Genomic DNA, 20,918 nt, shown 5'->3' with positions numbered 1-20,918 from the left:
GGCAGGGCTGTGGCCCACCTGCAGGAGTGGAGCTCTGAAGACACGTTCCATGTTGGCAAGTTCTTCACTTTCGTGCTTAATTGAAAGATGAGCATGGGTCAAGGACAGGTATTGGTTAACAGGTCGCACCTCTACAGTCACATGGTGTTTGGAGCAGGATGCTATCTCATGTATTGCAATACAAATCCACTACTGACCAGGACTTTGTCCCCTCCTGTGGCTCTAAATCGTGTGTAAACATGATTTACTCTTACTGCTACTCTGCTTGCTCGGTCCTTACTCGCCCTCTCCCTCCCACCACTGCTTAAATAGAAAATCTGAAACATTTCCTTCAAGTCTGATGTCCATCAGTGCAATCTGCTTTATTTGACATAAGGCAATTGGGACAGTCTCTTTTGAATGGATATTTGTCTTTTGGAAGAGCCAGGTAATAGTTTAATTCTTAAATCCACATTTTCTTTAATGCCCTAACATGTCAAATTCCTCTTCCTTTCTGGTCATTCCTTGGCAGTCAGCAAGTGGTCAAAGACTAATGTCCAAGCAGACCCGTACCTGAAATAGAGCACAAGTGGAGGATGGGAAAATTATGAGTCTGTGTATCGTTTGGAAAGAAGGCATTAACAGAGAATATCCACATAGTAAACGAACACAGGGACCCTTGGCACTGAAGATCCAGAAGACTCAAAGCTCTTAGTGACATCCCATTTGGTTGACAGCCATGTTTCCTATGCAATTCACACAAGTTAACCAGGGTTGACAGATGCTGTCATTTCACAGCCACACCCATAAAGCAATTTCTTGCTTTATTTTGTTTAGATCCTGCCAGGAGTTCCTGTGTGGCTCTCTCACAGAGCCACACAGGGAGGAAGGTGGTACTTAGGCCAGCGGCTTTGTCACTGCCCAATGAGGAAATGCTGGCCTTTGACTCAATTTCACTGGGGCAGAATCACAACTCACCACAGACCTCGAGTGGTATAAAGAGTCACCACCGCACCTCTTGCTCCTGCACCTGCACGTGTCAAGGTCTACATAGGCGCAGGGGCTGAGGAGTCAGGGCAGCGCTGTCTCCAGCAGCCCTCCTCCACTAATCCTTACCAGCTACGCACTAGCTGCCCGCTGAGACGGAGCTGACAGGACACAGGGCAGAAGGTTAGATATGGATCCAGTAGTGCCACTCACTAAATCCCAACCTCCCTGAAATGAAAGTGAGGAAGAATCTGAGGCCTGAGTGCTGAAAATGATACAGAGAAGCTGGAATAAAAATGCTTTCAGCTGAAATTAATTTCAATCATGGGACTATGATTGGATTAAACTGTAAAATGAAATTGCAGCCTTCACTGTAACAGGCACAGTGTGGCTCTGGCATGGAGAAAGGATGACAAATGCCTTACCTTTAAAGCCCTCTTCCGGCATACAAACTGCAGAAAGAAAAAATTCCAGAGTGAAAGACAGCCTGTCAGTTAGCGGGAGCATGTCAACATTTCAAGATGAGAAGTTGAAAATAACTTTTAATTGCCTTAGTCACCTAGCTGGCTCCTTCTGAACCTATGGTAGCAATCAACTGCTGGTGAGCTTTTTTCTCCTCAAAGCACACATATACCATTTAGAAAGGCTTGTCGAGCACCTGGAGAAGACCTCGTGACTGACCTGGGTCTAACTGCCACCCCCACATGATAGAAGCCACCATGAGGCTCTGCAGCAGTCTCTTCTGAGTTTCTTTATTTTTTGAAGATTTAATTTTTATGTGTTTGAGTGTTTTCTCTGCTTGTATTTTGTGACCCTCATTCATGCCCGGTGCCTGCATAAGTCAAGAGGGAGTCAGGCCCCTTGAACTGGAGCTACACATGGTTGGGAACAAGAATGCTGTGCTGGAAAGCAGCCTGGATCCCCTACCAAAAACCCAAGTGCTCTTAACCAGCTCTCTGGCTCTATTTTAATTGTGCCGCCCCCCCCCCCCTTGAGACAGGGCTTCTCTGTGTAGCCCTGGCTGTCCTACATTTTACTTTTGAGAAAGGATCTCACACTATGTAAGCCAGGCTGGCCTAGAGCTTGGGCAATTCTCCTGTCTCAGATGTACAAGAGCTAAATTAGAGAGGCATGAGCCACCACACCTGGCTTTGTATTCGTTCTAAATAAACTGTTTCTATTGCTTTCCATACCTTAGCCTCTGATTAACTTCCATCTGCCCCACCTTGCCAATACCAACCAAGCCTGCGCCCAAGCTGCCACTGGTGCTTCCAGTTCCACTGCTCATGTGCTCTTTTTGCAGGAGCGCAGCAACTCCTGCAATAACCGTGTGCTTTTGTCTCTTCTGCATCTAGCTCTAGTAACCTGTTCAAGGATGCTGTTGTCATCCTGTGCAAAAAGCTAGTCCTACAGCCCACATCCAACTCCAAACCTGGGCAGTGTCTACACTGTTTGCCACACAGCCCAGCCTATGAAACGCCCCTCCCCATCTCCTAGCACTTCCAGCCCCATGCTGGACCCTTCCTAATCATGTCACCAATAACTTCCTTCTCCATCTATCAACCCTTTGTTTAAGAGTGCACCCCTACACAGCATGCTGGCTGGTAACTCTGGAGGCTCTCTATGGGCTTAACAGCCATCAGACATGTGAGCAGAATCGGTCTCTGGAAGTGAGGACCGAACCCTCACTACCTAAGGGTGTCTGTCACCTGCACCTCTCACTTCTGTCCTAAGAGAGCATCCCTACTTCTTCACTGACTGTGGTGTACCCCGAGTCAGTTTTTTTGTTTTTCGAGACAGAGTTTCTGTGTAGCCTTGGCTGTTTTGGACTCACTTTGGAGACCAGGCTGGCCTTGAACTCACATCATTTTGCCTGCCTCCCGAGTGCTGCTGAGATTAAAGGTGTATGCAGCTCCCCCGCCCAAGTCAGTTTTTATTTCTATAAATTTTTCTTTTATTCCTAGAAATGTCCCTTTTATATCTGGCCTGACTGTCATGTATCTAGCTTCTCTGTCATTTTGTTTAGTTTTATAGGAAAAGGCTGGTTATATATATATAGCTTGGACTGGCTTTGAGCTCACAATCCTCCCGCCTTCTCTTTCCACGTGCTGGGGCTGCAGGCAAGGGCTACTACACCCAGTTATTTGTAGGCCATTTTTAAGCTTTTTGGTCCTTCCTACAATATTCCTTAATTTTTTCAAGACATCCCCTGTTTTCATGTTCTCAGTTTGGTCCTGAACTGTCGTTATGACTCTGGCTGCCTATTGATCCTATGAAGTATAAAACTACCACAAAGCTTCTTAGAGCTTGTCACTGGGCACCTGTGGGGTCACATCAGCCTTGAACTGGCTTCTTCCCAGCAGTGCCTTACTCTCGTGTTGGCCTGTTTCCCTGGAAAGGGATTCCCCTGGCAGTGGAGTAAGCGGAGGGCCAAGGGGGCAGGCACTCTTCCCGTAGTTCTTTCCAAGTGCTGAAATACCAACTACAGCTACCCTGAGGTAGCCAGTGGACAAGTGCTGACTGACACAGGTGTCTGACTGGGTCTCGAAGGCCTCCATGAACAGGGATGAAGTGTGCTCGCCCTCGGCGCTGTAGAGCTTCCTGTTCCTGTGTAGGTCACACTTCCTTTTGACCTTTCACCCCCAGGCTTACCTTCTTCTCATTTCCTCATGTTAATAAACAATGACTGTTCTCCCTGCTTCCTACTTCCTAAATCTTGACCCCACACTGTGACTAATAATGGGAGGTTCTACCTTAAGAACATGCAGTAGTATTTTATAAAGGTTAAAAGTAAAGCCCAGGGCATTTCGGCTTCCATCTACTACTCCATATCCTAATTTCATCACCAGGCCCTGAAACCAAACTGGTCTTTACCTTGCATGACATCATCCATTGCAGCGTAGTCTGCAATTGGTTCATCAGCCTAGAAAACAAATGGAGATGATTCAGAGCACATGAAGGAGAGGCTGAGGGATGAGCAGGCTAGTTACACATCATCCAGAAGCCTGACCTGTGGTTCCAATACTAGCACTGCCTACAACGCCTGATCAGTTTACCTCCTCCTAAGTCCTAGCCTCGGGGTAGCAGCGGCACTCCCAGTCTACAAAAGGTTTTCTAGTTGGAAAAGAGAGACCTGTTTTGAACAGTCCCTCAGGGCCAGCAGCTGGGGCTGCTCCATCAGCAGGAGTCTGATTTACAGGTGGCTGAGAAACAAGGTGCCTCATCCGTTCAGTGCAGCCTAGCTTTGTAGAAACAGCTGGTACTGGACAAGGGCCTTGTTCAGACTTAGCAGATGCCCTGCCAACTCCTTAACACAAAGAAAGGGCATGCTGTATATGGCAGAGCCCTGCTTTCTTCCTCCTAAAAACATCTTTAAATGGGAAAGGTGTGCAGTAGCCTTGTTTAAGGGGAGATATCTGCAAAGAAAAAGCAGTTGGTGACCAGTGTAGAGCCTAGCTCATTCTGCAGACTACAGTTCTGGGAGGGCCGGGCACACTAGACACAGGCATGTGCCTGCTTTGTTGTGCCATCTTGGCTCACTGAATCAAAACTGGGGGAATGAGTTGGAAATACATGGCTACCGCAGGTCAGACAGCTTTGGAATTATTCTACTGCACAATTCACTATTGTTTGGCACAGCAGGGTCCTTCTAGAAAGAGCCTTTTCTAGAAAAAAAGAAACAAACAAAGGAAAGAAGGAGGGAAGCCACAAAGTAAGCTCTTAGAAGACTCTTCTCTCTAAAATACACCGAACACCTGCTAAACCCAAAGCCAATTTCCATTCTGGCCAAGAGTCTTCTTATTCCATTGGGGTTTTGCCTGTCTGAATCACGTCTTAAGCCTCCTTCCTTCCTTAACAGCAGGTGCCCGGTATCACTAAATCCAAAATGTTTAATTTTCTTTCTGAATTTCTAATAGGATTATCTGAAGTACAAAATTTCCATATCCAAACTCCTTTGATGGGTCACAGTTACAACACTAAAAATACTGTATGAAATTGCCTCCAAGCTGTAATATGGGGCATATATGAAATACATCTCATTACACATACGCAAATATTTCAAGACTCCAGCCCTCTGGCCCTGCGCATTTCAGACAGGGGAGCTTCAGCAGGTACCATGAAGCAATACCAGAAGTGGAGGCCAAGCCACTGTTCTGCGCCAACTGTAAGCTGAAACAACCTTTCTTCACAGGCTGCCTTTGCAATAAAATCCTAACTAGGACATTTTATTAAAATTATAGATATACATTTTGAGTATCAACAGAGGCAGCAATTCCTTTACAGCTGTCCTCTGCTCTTTCATTGCAGAAAAGCCACGTATCTGTACCCAGGTTAGTTTTGTTTTAAAGGGTAGACTTTCCAGCTAGTCCCAAACAAAACAACCCAGGCACAGTGTGCAAGGCTGTAATCCTAGCGCATGCACACACAGCAAGCAAAAATGAAAATGAGAGAAGAGGAGGAGACATTAACACAGAAACTAAAACCAGGGCACTGAGGTGAAGCCAGGTGGTGGCTCCTGGGCTGGTGGTTAAATCTTGGGTGCTGACCAAGGAGCCTGGCCCCCCTCTCTGAATAGAATGAGAGACAGATCTACGGTCTGGAGCAGCTAGCTGACCCCTTGTCAGGGGGGAATATCAACCAGGAGAAATCAGGTGGAGATGGGGATTTTCTTGGCAGTGCTATTTATCCTGTCTATAGCTCACACATGGAGCCACATAAAAACTCAGAGAGAACCAAAAGGAGGTGTCTCTTTTTGTCTTTGTAGGGCACAGGCAGTGGTTGATATTCTGCCATCAGACCCAGTGGTATAATGGCCTCCTCTCAGTCTCTTAATAGAGCTGGATATAACCAAGAGGGAGCAAAAGCTCCCACCCACTGGGAACCCCTGCCCTTCAGGGACCCATGCACCTAGACCATCACTGTGCATCCTTTAGCCAGAGGTGCAGCACTGAAACCTAGAGACCACAGATGAACAGCTACAACTCACCTTTAGTAAAATGACAGATTCAGGAACAACGCCGAGGGTACCAAGGGTGGCACCGTCATCATTTAAAATTTTTCCATCAATTGACAAATTCTGGTCAAAGGGAGCGACTGAAAATGCATGCATGATCTGTGGCAATATAAAAGAAACAAAGTCTACACCAAGGAAAACACTGAGACCTACATTCTCTTGAAAACATAAAACAGATTTAAAAAAAAAAAAAGGCAAAAGGCTCCAGCACAAAAGCAGCCAGCCCACTGCTATGTTGCTAGAGAGTGTCCTAGGAGGCTGAAGCTCAGGAGCTCAGGTTGGCGCTCTCAGTGTCCTGCTGCTTGTCTGAGTCTATCATGTGGTGTTCAAGCGTGTTGCTTAGCCCCTACAGTTAGTCCATCAAGACCACCCCATTCCTAGAGTGCCCCATGTCTTTCCATAAGCAAGTACACAATCTCATTCAAAACCACTTTTGCTTGAGTTGTCTGTACCTACAGTCCCACCTGTGGGGCGTTAAGCACGAGGACTCCCTGAATCTAGGAATTCCAGGCTGGGCTGAGCCCCCACCCCTCAAAACTCAGAAAACAACAAGACACACGTAGATACAGACACAAAACAACTATGTTTGAATTAACAGACATTTGGACTTTTTTCTGGACATTTTTCCTCTTTAGCAAACAGCCTGGGCTGTGTTGTTCAGACCTCAGAATCCTCATATACTCTTAGACATAGTGCAGAGTGTCTGGCGTGTGACTTTAGGAGAAGGGCCGCACACCTTACTCCAAGGCTGGCATTCCAAAACATTGTGATGCATAATTCCTTCAAAGTCTTTTCATATTCAAAAAGTTAAAAAAAAAATCTAAGCCAGGCTTGGTGGAGTGGACCTGTATCCCCAACCACTTGTGAGGCTGAGGCAGGAGGATCAAGGTGAAGACCAGGTAGTGTAACTTAGTGAGATGCTGTCTGTGGTAGTCCATCTAGTATGCACAAGGCCCTGGGCTCAGTGCTTGGGATCATGAAACAGGTGGTGGCAGCAACAACAATAATGATTTCAAGCATTTCTGGATAGTGATTACATCAGAGGGTGACCCTGAAAAGGTACCAACAGCGGCAGTTTTCCTTCCTTCCTTTCTTTCTTTCTTTTTTTTTTTTGAGACAGGGTTTCTCTGTGTAGCCTTGGCTGTCTTGGACTCACTTTGTAGACCAGGCTGGCCTTGAACTCACAGCGATCCGCCTGCCTCTGCCTCCTGAGTGCTGGGATTAAAGGTGTGCGCCACCACACCCAGCTCACTTTTCTATTCTTAATAGAAAAGATAAATTTAATGATAGTTACTTAAAAATTTTTTTACTTAAGCCAGACGTGGTGGCGCACGCCTTTAATCCCAGCACTCAGGAAGCAGAGGCAGGCAGATCACTGTGAGTTCTTGGCCAGCCTGGTCTACAAAGAGAGTTCAGGACAGTCAAGGCTACACAGAGAGACCCTGTCTCGAAAACGAAACAACAACAACAACAACAAAATTTTTTTTACTTAATCAAATCATTTAGTTTGACATAAGGGCTTACTATGTAGCAGTGGGTGTCCCAGAAATTACTACTTAGTAGATATGTTGGCCTCCAACTGTCAGAGATCTGCCCAACCTCTGTTGTGAGGAAAGGTATGCATTTACTACACTCAGCCACAACACGCTCTTCCAATGTATTCTGAAGCACCCAATCTTACACCGTTATCCCTGATGCTAAAGGAGTCATCCACATTTCATGCTTTCTTCTCCTCGGAAGCAGAAAGACAGGCTGGGTGTAGGAATCAGTCCTCAGCTACCTATGTAAGGGCTGGAGAGATGCTTAGCACAGCAGTGATCTTAATGTGGCCTACAGTAAGAACGTTGGCCAGGCAAGAATGCTACCTGGACTTCTCAGAAAGACACGGACACCCAGAGATAGAACAGGGGCTGACTAAACAGAGGCCTGTGACCAGTGGTGCCAAGGACTCAACACTGCCAGTGATCTTCCTGAGGCAGTAAGTCTCTTTCCTACACTTCTTACTGTGCAGGAGGAACTGACAAGGCTGGTTCTGCCAACCCCAGACCAGCACACCAACATGGAGCAGATGCTTTGATGGAGATGAATAATGCTGACTGGACACAGGGAAGGTCACAATCACTCCCCTTGAGATAGGACTACTTTTTCACCCTTGAAATACTCACACCACGAGATAGGACAAGAACCAAATCCCTTGGGACAGCAGTACCACTCTGAGGGGCTGACACACTGTGCTCCTGGTACAGACAAAGACATGTAAGTGTGTTCAACAGTGAATGTGGCATTCATTAAGTCAGCACATGACAAGTACTGGCTAGATATTGGGAATGTACACTAGAATAAGCCCGCCACAAAGCCTGCAGGGCAGATGGTGCAGCATTTCCTAGAACACAGAGGACAACAGGAGCTGAGACAAGGTGTCACAGAGGAGGTGCTGGGAGAAGAGAGACAAATCAGGACAGGGGTCCACGCACACTAACTCCCCAGCTGTGTGGCCAGCACAGGGCCCGAATGTCAGCACACCAGAACTGAGGCAAGGAAACTCAGGGGCTTCAGCCACTTCACCCTGTGTCGGAACGCTACCCTTTCTGAGGAGCCAACAACACACAACTCTGGGGAAACAACACTTGGGACTAAAGATGGCATGTGGACGTGTGAAACCAAACCAACAGAAGTATTACTGGATTACTGGATGAACTAACAACTATGCAAAACAATTTTCTTCTTTAAAAATTTGTTTTTAAGATTTACTTAGCCATCTCTCCAGCCTCAAAGCAACTGTAAGGTCCTGAGCAATAGTATATGGCTACATTGTGGCACAGGGTGTTACCCTATTCACCCAGTAGAGAAGTGTGCCCAAAGAAAAGGTTCCATCCTACACTAGAAAAGGAAGTACAGCCCTTTAAAAAAGCACCAAGAATCGCATGGATGCCCACACAGCTGCAGCTGAAAAGGGTCACGGCTAGCTGATACTCTTAAAGCCACTGAGCAGCGAGGGGAAATTCCATCCTACCGCCCTTTCTTTCAGTCCTGTTTGATTCACAATACTCTTTGAAGCAAGAGTGGGAGATGAGAGGAAACACACCGGGGGGAAATTCACCCAAGAAAAGCATGTATGAGGGTTTCATTTCAACAGCTGTTGCTGTGAAGCAGTTCAGCCGTGCAGGTAACATGCTCCCGGGTAGAGAGGTTATTTCTGCTGTCTTCTGATTTATTCTTCAAAAAACAGTGATCCATAATAAGAACAGCACAGGCTTTTAGAAACGTCCTTGTCCACAGGGGCTCTTCTTGTAATTTAAAGGTTTTGAATGCTCGAGGTTTACCACTGACAGGCAGAAAGCCGGTGATGGAAACAAGCCTTCTCAGATGTAAAGGGCATAACAACAGAGGGAAGATATTATGCCAACACATTTATTTTCGGAGCCGTGGGTTCAACCAAGGAAATGCTGTTCTCAGGACAATCTGGAATACATAACACCCTCAAAGGAAGCCTGTACTTTTGCCTCAATTACAATGATAAATATCACCAACAAGAAAAATGCATAGCCAGTGAGCGCCGCCACATAAAGGCAGTAAACAGGGAAGCATGGTTAGCTTTTGGAGATCCAACAGTGACTCAAACCGCAGGGGCGAGATTGCTTTTCATGGACATCTTGAGTTTATCAGCTCTTGCTGCCAAGGTTTAGAGACATGCCATTGGAACACACATGTATAGAGCTTTTACTGATACCATCAAAGCACTGGGGTAATTGCCTGTGTTACAATCACCGTATTGATATGCAAGTGGGGTTTTTTTTGGGGGGGCATTAATCAACTATTTGAAAGACTACTGTATACGAGGTAAAGATGACTTTAGAGCATAGCAAATGGGGGCTAGTAGTTGAAGGCAACTTCTGCCAAGCCTGATGACCTAAATTTGATCCGAGATACACATGGTAGGAGAGAACCAAATCTTATCAGTTGTCCTTTGACTGCCACAGTGCACCATAGCACACATGCCCCATACACATATCCAACTACAAAATAAGCATACAAATGCATAAGACAAGTAAGTAAATAGACAAGTGTAAAAGTATTCTAGCAAATGTCACCAAAAATACTACAAAATGAGAAGTAGAGGCAGAACACTGTTCTAAGTTGATTTCAGTCAGTCTGGCGATCAGTTAGTTCCAAGTCAGGAGCAAACAGCAAGGCTGTCTCAAAAACAAACAAAACAAAACAAAACAAAGAGTAGGAGCTGGAGGGGCAGCTCAGTGGTTAAGAGAGCACAGTTCTTGCAGAGGCTCACAGACGCCTTTCAATCCAGCTCTGAGGGATCCCACACCTCTCGATTTTCTTAGGCACAGTAGATATGCACGCAAATAATAGAAGACATTTAATTGAAGCTGGTGTGCCGGCCAGTTTTATATCAAGTTGACACAAGCTAGAATCATCAGAAAAGAGGTAACCTCAAATGAGAAAATGCCCCCACAAGACCTGGTAGCAAGGCGCTTTCTTAGTCATGAGGGAGGCCCAGCCCATTATGGGTGTGGAGTCATTACTGGGCTGGTAGTCCTGGGTGCTATAAGAAAGTAGGCTGAGCAAGGCTCGGAGAACAACCAGCCCTTCATGGCCTCTGGTTTTTGTTTGTTTGTTTGTTTGTTTGAGACAAGGCTTCTCTGTGTAGCCCTAGCTGCCCTGGACTCACTTTGTAGACTAGGCTGGCCTCGAATCCCCAGGGCCCACAGTGGCTCACAACTGCCAGCAACTCCAGCTCTAGGGATCCAATGCTCTCTCACTTCAATGGGTTCTTGCATGTACTCAGTGTACATAAACACATTTAGACAGGCATATATATTTAAGACTTTATATAAAATAAATAGAAATAAATAGCAATGAGACAAAAGCCTTAGCAGTTAATAGTATGTGCTGCTCTTGCAAAGGACGTGAGTTTGGTACCCAGCACCTATGTCAGGCAGCTCATGACTGCATCTTCTGGACTCTACATATATATACTCAAATGTATATATATATATGTTCCCTTTCCCGCCCCCACCCTGGTCTCTCTCACACACAAATTAAAACATATTTTAAAAACTAGGTATGGCAGAGTGTACTTGCAATCCTGGTGCTGAGGAAGCAGAGACAGGATGCTGGGTTGCTGGCCATGCCTTACTTGGCAAGCTCCAAGAATAGGAAGGAGACTCTGTCTCAAAAATCAAGGTAGGCCAGTGAGATGGCTCAGTAGCTAAAGACATTTGCTTGTTCAGTCCTAGCTTTCAGGAGGTGGAGGCAGGCAGATCTTAGAGAGTCTGAGGCTAGTCTGGTCTGCACTATAAGCTCTAGGCCAGCCAGAGCAAGGTAGTGACTCACTGCCTCAAAAACAAAACAAACACAAATCAAACCCAAGAAGCCCAACTGGAACCCATGTAAAAATGTCTTCTAATCTCCACATGAGCTGTGTGCAAATTGCCAGTTTTAGGGGCTAGAAAGAAAGCTCAGAGACTAAGAGAGCTCGATGTTCTTGCAGAAGACCCAGGACCAATTCCTAGCACCCACACGGCTATCCGCTGCCATCTGTCTGCAGGGAACTGCAAACTTGGTTTTCTCTTCTACAGGCACCAGGCATCCATGTGGTCCACACGCAAGCCAAACACTCATAATAAATTAATCTAAAAATGTTATAATAAAAATTTAAAATAAGACATGGGAGGAGCCCAAGGTAGCTAGTTCCTGACTTCTGGTCTCCACATGCACGAGTGTATACACACACACTCATAGGGACACGCACACATGAAAACCAAGCAGAAAACAAAACAAAACAACAAAACTTAAGTGGGTGGGAGCTTCTGACTCATCCTAAGTGAGTTTCTCCCAATGCTGTGTTTCTCCCTCACATTTCACAGCAGATCCTGGCAAAAGACTCACAGACCTATTAAGTGGTCAAAAACAACATGCCAGCCATGAAGTGAGAGGACAATTATCCTGGAACAAACCAGATTGCTTCAAGAGATTAACCAGCTCTCTTGCCGCCTCTTACTTGAAGGTAAGCATGTGTGTACACAGCTAAATATTCTCGCCATTGGATGCTCTTCTTAAACAATTCACATGAATAGCCTGGTACAGTGGCGCACGCTTTGAATCCCAGCACTTGGGAGGCAGAGGCAGAGGCAGAGGCAGGTGGGTCTGAGTCTGAGGCCAGCCTGGTCTACAGGGGGAGTTCCTGGAAAACTAGGGCCACAAACCCTATAAAAAAAGAAAAAGCAAATAAACAAACCACATAAATAAAAACTTAAATGGAAGCCGGTCAGTGGTGGCCCACACCTTTAATTCCAGTGCTCAGGAGGCAGAGGCAGCCAGATTGCTGTGAGTTTTAGGGCAGCCTGGTCTACAAAGCGATTCCAGGATAGCCAGGGCTAAAACAGAGAAACCCTGCCTCAAGAAATAAAACAAAACAAAAAACTTTAATGGGAGCGTGTGATTTTATTTTATTTTTATTTATTGTGTATACGTGTATGCTTGTCTGCCAGAAGAGGGCACTAGATCTAATTACAGATGGTTGTGAGCCACCATATGATTACTGGGAATTGAACTCAGGACCTTTGGAAGGGCAGGCAATGCTCTTAACTTCTGAGCCATCTCTCCAGCCCAAGTGTGTGATTTTAACTGAGGGTCCTACACGCACTACCCTCCCGCCTCAAAGCCCTTTCCTATTAGCTTACTATCATGAACAGGCAGACTAGTAAAAGCTCAGCTTCAGGAATGGACAGCCATATATATACAACAGAGAGGAATCCATAGAGGCCCTGACAGTCCAGGCAGACACGAGCAGACATTAGTTTCCCTCACCTGAATCTTCAGTTCTTTTAGTGTCTGGTTAGCAGACACCAGCAGCGCCTTCTCTCCTCGCACCTTCCTGTGCCGCGTACTCCGCCGGATGACCTGCTTCTGGTAGGCAACATAACCCTGTTGGGACGTCTTCTGCCGCTTGGTGCCTCCATTGCTCTTAAACAAGAAGGAAAATAGAAGGCTCTGAGTTACACTGTTCGGGAGGTTCTTCAGGCAAACAGAAGCTGGATAAAACTGCTCTCGAAACCCTGTGAATCCAACACAATGAGCCCAACCTTCTACAGAGATCAGTAGGCTCACATAGTGGGGGGAGGGGAGGAGAATAAAAATGAACCTGTAACTGAATGTACATAATCTAAATGTTTGGTATAAGAAAAATTTAAAAGAAAAGCAAGTTTCACCTTCAACTAGTAACAGCAAAATACCAGTTGTGGTGGCTTTCTAATCCTAGCACTTGAGAGGTAAGGCAGGGATTCTGAATTCAAGATCAGCCCTGTGCTGTACAACAGTGCCCAGGGCTCTTGAGATAGACAGCTCTTGCTGCTAAGCCTGACAACCTAATTTTGTTCACCAGAAACCACACAGTGCAAGGTGAGGACCAACTCCTGTGAACTTCTGATCTCCATTGTATACACACACACACACACCAGATACATTAAAGTTAATTTTAAAAACAGAAGGCAATAAATTGAAATTTCAAGATTACAGAACATAAATAAATTCTAATTTGCTTGTTTTATACATTTTCTTCTTGGAGGTGGAGAGTTCATGTACCACAGGAAGGTCTCCAACTCCTTATGTCTCACTGGATGACCTTGACCTTGGACTTTTAATCCTACACCTCCACAGTGTGTAATCCTGTCAGGTTATGGTGCATGCTAGGCAAGCACTCCACCAACCAAGCCATACCTCTGGCCTTGACTCCTTTTGAGAATGATACCTATTGTAAAATGAAAGGTTAGACTTTACTGAAGAAATCAAACATAGTTTTATTAAAAATGAGACACTGCTTTTTGTCCTATGGTGTAAAAACTGTTAAAATATAAACATAAGTGAATGCTAAGGTCCAACTTGCAATTTGCAGAAGTGTCAACATACAGTGCAGACCACAATGGTGGAGGTGCTCTCCAGGGCCCCGTCTACCTGGGAACCACTCAGAGCTACGCAGACCACACCAGCTGGGTTTGAGAAGGACCTGGTGACAACAATCATGCCTGCGACTTCCCTCAAGCACACAGTAAGCACTGCCCGGGCTGTGTTTACTCCTGGGATACACGGGATCAAGTCTTTAGAACATCATGATCACTTCACTGACCTAAGCGCTCAGCAAGAAAGCAGCAACTATATATAGGTATATGAGACAGGCTGTACTAGTCTTTAGAAAAAGAGAAAAAAGGGTGCCAAATGTTCCAGAACATCTTTTGGTCTGTTTTGAAAGTGCCTCATTATGTAGGTCTGCCTTGAACTTGCTATGTACTCTAGGCAGTGGGTGATCCTGCCTTCCCAGTATGCTGGGATTAATGTGTGCGTGGCTCTCTACTTACAAACCTCTCAGCGTGAGGCTAACAAGTCAAGATTCTCCTGTTACCCAGGCCAGGGAACCAAAGTGGGATTTTCCCTCTAGACTAATTATAGCTAGATAAAATAAATGCACCATCTTCTCTCATTTCCCAGCTGTCACTGAGTTGAGGTGACAGGGGGTACAGAAGTCCCTGTGGTCACATGTATCCCATTCGTATTATTAATGTGTTTTTGCAATTCCCAAAGCAGCTAGCAGGGCACAGCCTCAGAAAGAGCCTAGTTATCAGGGCTCTGGCCATCGGCAAGGCTCTACCCAATCTAGCCACGGCTTTCCAAGCCCACGCATGTGACTCTAAGATTCATAAGAAAAAGTCAATTTAGTAAGCCAGGCGGTGGTGGCGCATGCCTTTAGTCCCAGCACTTGGGAGGCAGAGGCAGGCAGATGGCTGTGAGTTCGAGGCCGGCCTGGTCTACAAAGTGAGTCCAGGACAGCCAAGGCTACACAGAGAAACCCTGTGGGGGTGGGGGGTGGGGCAAACGTCAACTTAGGAGGCACAGAAACAACATGCAAGTTGAGCTCTTTATTAAACTGTTGTCTACAGACAGAAGGTACACTTCAGCTTATGCCCCACCCAAAAGGTCCTAGGTATCAAGGAAAATCTTTTCAAATGGATTTTTAAAAGGTCTAAAAGCTTTTCCTGGAATTATTTTTCTCTAACCCATCTCAACCCACTAAAACCAGTACACTGTTGTCTTTTTTCCAGCCACCCGTTTTAAAGGGCTTCCAATTGCCTAAGTGATACCCACTGAGTGTATCATTAACCTGAATTGTAGATAACACGGAAGGAACTGGGTTGATCTGGCTTAGAGAGGAGGGAAGGGGATTTGCTCAACTCCATTAAGGAGCACTAATGCCTTGCTTCATGGCGTGGATTGGATTTACTACAGTGCAACAAACTACCCACGTTCTGGAACAAAGAAAGTAGAGAGGAGGGTGACATTCTGAAGACACTAGGTGTCCCCAGGGCCTAACTAGTTACTATGCTCTAAACAGAGGGTTAGAATTGAGATCCCCGCCCTGCCCCAAACCAAAAGTATTTAAAACATTTTAGAATATTACAACATCCAAACATGGACAAAGGAGACAGAGGAAAATTATAACATGTACAAAATGATTATGGCGTAAAAAGCAATGTTCTCCAACAGTCTGCATCGTATTTGTATATGTGAAATTTGTTGCCATCCACAACTGAGGACAGGAATCCCACATCCACCTGAAAACATTGCTGTGGTCATGACCACAGTGAATAAAACTGGATGTTTAGAGAAATAGTCAGCCTTTCAAAGTCTGAATCACATGAAAATATAGAATTTGCTAAACAATTCTTGGGCTAAAAGGCAAAGCTGGAAACAGACCGATGACAAACACATCTGCAAACTCCTAGAGAGACCATGTTACAGCCAAGGGAGTGTGAGCACCAGCAAGCCCAGAACTCTAAAAGCCAAAAAGATTATGGGATCAAGCCAACCTGGGTCATGTGGCACATGCAGGGCCAGGAAACCTATGCCTTAAAAAGGAAAAAGGAGACAACAAGGAAAACTTGACTCCATGATGTCAAGAGTCAAACAGCAGGCACAAACAAATGAACAGGGCAATAGGGCACCTTGGTTAGAAAACCCTGCATCACCAGAGAGTGCAGAGAATGCACCAAAGGCAGGACCCACCATACTTAACCAAGGAAAATAAATCTGCCTGCCCACTGTCAAGGGGCAGGGCATAAAACTGGTAGGTCCTGGTTAATAAGGTCGAAGTCTGGCATTTCTGGATGGCCTCTGAACTTGGTATAAGAGGACAGACACTCTTTCTCAATAGGGTTCCCTCTCAGCCTGATCTCAGGGACACCAGAACCTCTAACAAGAGTCACATTGCCCTCAAGGAAATTATAAGCCCAATCCTTTCCTGATTGGTGTGTACCTTGCCATGCTAATGAGATGTCTTGGTGTCTTAGTTTCCAACCAGTGACCTTTTTAACTGTATCTGGAATTCTCCATCCTCCACCCCCACCCCCAAAGGATAATTAGGTACTGCTTTCTTCCCTCTTATGATTGGGCTATTTTGTTACATGTAAATCAAGTATCCCTGACACCCCTATCCCCAGGGAATCAAACACATTCACCCTTGAAACTCCTCCCACTGCCCAAGGTTTATAATGTCCTTATAAAGGATAAAATAAATGCTTTCTCTCTCACTCCATTCCTCCACCATCACCGCCTGAGACTCAATTTATTTTGGGGAAGGAAGGGTTTCCCTTCTCCCTGAAGACCGCCTTGAGCTTCTGGGCTCCCAAGCTTGGCTGCCAATTAAACAGCCTCCTGTTTGGCAGCCAAGAGCTTCCGAAGTTCACCAGTGTTCAGGCAACCACTGAAGCCTGGCCCATCCCCCTACAGAACTGCATTTCATTGGGCCTGCCTTACAGTTAGTTTTGGGTTTTTGCCTGCACCCCTGCCATAGAGCTTAACCAAAGAGCTGTAACACTGAGGTCTCATCACAGACTTTCGGTATGCTGCCTGGTATCAGCAATCTCATTTTAAAAGAGCTAACTGTAACACCAGTGGAAAACTCATTTCTACCTCTCTGAGAACTAGAGCCTCTGGAGCTTTGCCTACTCCATCCTAAGTACACTAATCTTTCTTGAGAGAAATGGAACCTTTGAATGCTGAGGTTCCTCTGTTCCTCTGGCAAAGAATGCCTGGACCAGCCCACTGGTTGTGGAACCCAGGCTGGCCTTGAATTTAGAGATCTGCCTGCCTCTGCTTCCTGATTGCTAAAATTTAAGGTACAGGCCACCATATGTAGCTGCCAGCTACGATTTTTTAAAAATATATGTGCATTTATGTGCAAATGTAGAAGGGAGTCCATTGGGGAAAGCGGCTTTCAGAGAGAGGGGTAGGAAGGGTAATAAAACATGTGATATGGGAGTACAAGAGAGACTAGCTGTGGTAGACAAGTGTAGGGAGAGATGGGAGGATCAGCCAAACTAAACATGTGTGGGGACTAAGGGTGTGCCCACCACATCTGGGAATTTAAGACTTTCTTAATTGACAGTATAAATAGAGCAGCAAGCCAGACTCGGTGGAACTTGCTTATAGTTCAAGTATTTGGGGAGGCAACGGCAGGAGGAGCTCTCTGTAAATCAGAGGCCAGCCTGGTCTACAAAGAGAGTCCAGGCTATACAGAGAAACCATGTCTTGAACACCACCCCCCAAAAAAGAGCAGAAGTCAGGAGATAGCGGCAGACACCTTTAATTCCAGCACTCCATCACTCTTGGGGCAGAGGCAGGTCTATCTCTGAGCTTGAGGTTAGCCTGATCCAGATTTTCAAGACAGCCAGAGCTACACAGAGAAACCCTGTCTCCAGCAGCAACAACACTCAACAACAACAAAAACAAGAACCACAGCAATGCCAGTTTGCACTGACAGCGCAACATGTTCAGAGGCTGGGCTCTGTACTGGATGATGCAGAGGACCACTCAGGGAGAAGCTAAGCATAATTTAACTACCATAGGGTAAAGATATTTCAGCTTTTAGAGCAAAACACCAAGTAGAATTCCCATGGTTGTCAAAGAATCAGCAATACTGGACGTGAGAGCACACACAGAGACAGAGGAGGAGGAGGGGGCAGACAGAGGCAGCTCAGTACATTTAAGCCAGAGCTACATGGTGAAACCTTATTTTTTAAAAAAGGGAGGTGGAAGGTATGGGGTTGGAGATGAGCTGTGGCAGCTGAGAGATGATTCCAGGGTTAAAGAGCACTTACTGCAGCATGGTGGTGGTGGCGCACACCTTTAATCCCAGCACTCAGAAAGCAGAGGCAGATGGATCTCTTGAGTTTGAGGCCAGCCTGGTCTACAGAAGGAGATCCAGGATAGCCAAGGAGCCTTACCTTGTCTCAAAAAACAAAAACAAAACAAAAGAGCACTTACTGCTCTTCCAGAGCACCCAAATTTGGTTCCCCAGCATATTACCAAGACGCTCACGTTCATTTCTAACTCCAGTTCCAGTATACACACACTTAGACACATACATCTTTTTTTTTAAGCCTTAAAATGTATTAAGTGATCTATGAATATGCACAGAACAGTGGTCTCTCTGTTTTCCAAGAAGCTGAAGCTTGTCTACATATCCATGTATTAAGTGCATCCCTATACTTCCTATTAGAATAACTTTTTCCACAGAAGAAGAGGAAATCATTCCTTGGTTTTTGTTTTAAGACAGTCTTGGTACCGTAGTGGGGGCTAGGCTCAAACTCATGCTCAGGATCTTCTTGCCTCAGCTTCAGAGGACTGACATATGCTACCACATCCTATCTTTTTGAAATTGTGTATGTGTGCATACACAAGCACACCTGTGCGTGTCAGGTGCCCCTGGAGGTCAGAGATCAGGCACTGCATCTCCCTAGAGCTGAAGACACAGTCAATTATGAGCATCCCAGTGTAGGGGCGGGTTTCAGATTCAGGCCTTCTGCAAGATGCAGTGCTCCTAACGACTGAACCATCTTCTCTAGCCCCTGAGTCAATCTTAATAGAAATTTGATTATAGTGGAGAATGGAAGGATAGTAATGCATCAGTTCGTCTTCCTTCCCCCCACCCCCCCACCGCAACAGGGTTTCCTCTGTGTAGCCTTGGCTGTCCTGGACTCACTTTGCAGGCAGTGATCCACCTACTTCTGCCTTCCGGGTGCTGGGATTAAAGGTGTGTGCCACCATGCCTGGCTGCACCAGTTAGTTCATCTTACTCCATTTGTTACAACTCTCAATTTGCAGGCCGGATGATGGTGGTACACAGTATTCATACTAGCTCTCAGGAGACTGAGGCAGGTGAATCTCTGAGTTCCAGACCAGCCTGGTCTACAGTGTAAGTTCCAGGATAGACATGGCAATACAGAAGAAGTGTCTTTTTATTTTTTATTTTTTAAAGATTTATTTATTATGTATACAGCATTCTGCACCAAATCTTGTTACAGATCGTTGTGAGCCACCATGTGGTTGCTGGGAATTGAACTCATGACCTTTGGAAGAGCAGTCAGTGCTCTTAACCTCTGGGCCATCTCTCCAGCCCCAGAAGTGTCTTTTCGAAAAGACTTCCAGTTTCTTACAACGGGGGAATTCAGAGCTGATATTTTCATAATTAAAAATCCCACGACTAAGGAACATACCAAGATACACATGTACCTTGTTTTAGTATTCTTTTCTAGCTTAAAATGATATTTTACCTTTTTATATATATACATTGATTGATTGATTAGTTTTTCAGACAAGGTTTCTCTGTGTATCCTTGGGTGTCCTAGACTTAGAGGACCAGGCTGACCTCAAACTCACAGCGATCCGCCTTCCTCTGCCTCCCAAGTGCTGAGTTATAGGGTGACTCTGGAGGTGCCTTAGGTGGGGTCATAATCGGATAAAATGAAAACAAGAGCCTCCAAGTTGCACAAGAGGGTCAGTGAATCGTTTACTATAAATGGAATTTTGGTGATATTCCTAGAAAGTTATAGGTTCAAAGCCAGAAATGAAGCAAGGCCTTTATGCTAATTGTGCTGCAAGTCTTGCTTCTCACAAGGCTGAGGCTTCAACTGGACTCACAGGTCAGATTTGCACAGAAACTCACCTTGGTTTCTCTGCACATCCTTGGGTCATCTCTTCTGTTCTAATTTAAATGCTTAAAATAGGTAAAGGGGCTAGTGAGATAAATTAATTAGTATTTAAGGACGAGTAGCGCTTGCAGAGGTTCAGTTTCAGTTCCCAGGAACAACATTGGATGGTGCACAGAAGGGATAAGCAAGGCTTCTGAGGCACCTAAACTCATGTGCACATACTAACCCATACCCAAACATCTTACTTATATATTTTTAAAATTTATTTTGTACGCGCAATATTTGTAGTTCAGAAGACAACTCGTAGGAGTTGGATCTCTCCCTCTACAATGAGTCCCAGGGAATGAACTTAGGTCATCAGATCTGCCTGGCACCACCTTTACCCCAGGAGCTGGAGTTACAGGCAATTCTAAACTGTCTGATGTGGGAGCTGGGGACCAAACCCGGGTCTTCTGTAAGAGTAGTAACCATTCTACTAAGTAGGACAGGGTGGCTGTAAATGCTTAATCCTCCTGCCTCCAGTTCAGGAGAGCAGAGCTGTGCTTGTGACACCCGACCTACCTTTACAGCCTCCCTTTCTTTTCTTATTTTCTCTAGACAGTCTTAGTCTGGCCCAAGTTGGCCTCAAACTTGTGGGTAGACAATTCTGCCTCAGCTTCCCCAACAGTCTTAGGCATGAGATGTCACAGTTAGCACTGTTTGCTTGTTTGTTTGTGGACAGGGTCTCACTATGTAGACAAGGCTGTCCTGGAATTCTCTAGGTAACTAGGCTGGCCTCAGACCCACAGATACCCACTTGCACCATTTGTGCTGCAACACCGTAGTGACTTTCCTTCCTTAAAAGAGATTCACTTTGGAAGATATGTAGTCCTTTTTTTTGGGGGGGGGGGTAGAAATTAGCTACAACATGCTACAAAAACTAAAGAATAGAAACTGGA

General features: G+C 45.5%; 1 protein-coding gene across 4 annotated transcripts in view; it reads right to left on the bottom strand.

The window, feature by feature from the left end:
- Positions 1-336: 336 nt before the first annotated feature.
- USP48 (ubiquitin specific peptidase 48) overlaps positions 337-20,918 on the bottom strand; it is an 80,144-nt gene continuing 59,562 nt past the window's right edge. For all 4 annotated transcript variants that reach the window (XM_084787909.1, XM_084787910.1, XM_084787911.1 and 1 more), the window contains 5 exons: positions 12,809-12,964; positions 5,954-6,079; positions 3,841-3,889; positions 1,392-1,418; positions 337-552 (listed from right to left, as the gene is read on the bottom strand). In XM_084787909.1, the coding sequence (XP_084644035.1) occupies positions 530-552; positions 1,392-1,418; positions 3,841-3,889; positions 5,954-6,079; positions 12,809-12,964 (381 nt within the window). In that variant the 3' untranslated portion in view covers positions 337-529. The remainder of the gene's footprint in view (positions 553-1,391; positions 1,419-3,840; positions 3,890-5,953; positions 6,080-12,808; positions 12,965-20,918) is intronic.

This window comes from Acomys minous (genome assembly GCF_964271855.1).
Source record: "Acomys minous genome assembly, chromosome: 6".
NCBI classification, from domain to species: domain Eukaryota; kingdom Metazoa; phylum Chordata; class Mammalia; order Rodentia; family Muridae; genus Acomys; species Acomys minous.
This window is presented reverse-complemented; position numbering and strand designations above follow the sequence as displayed.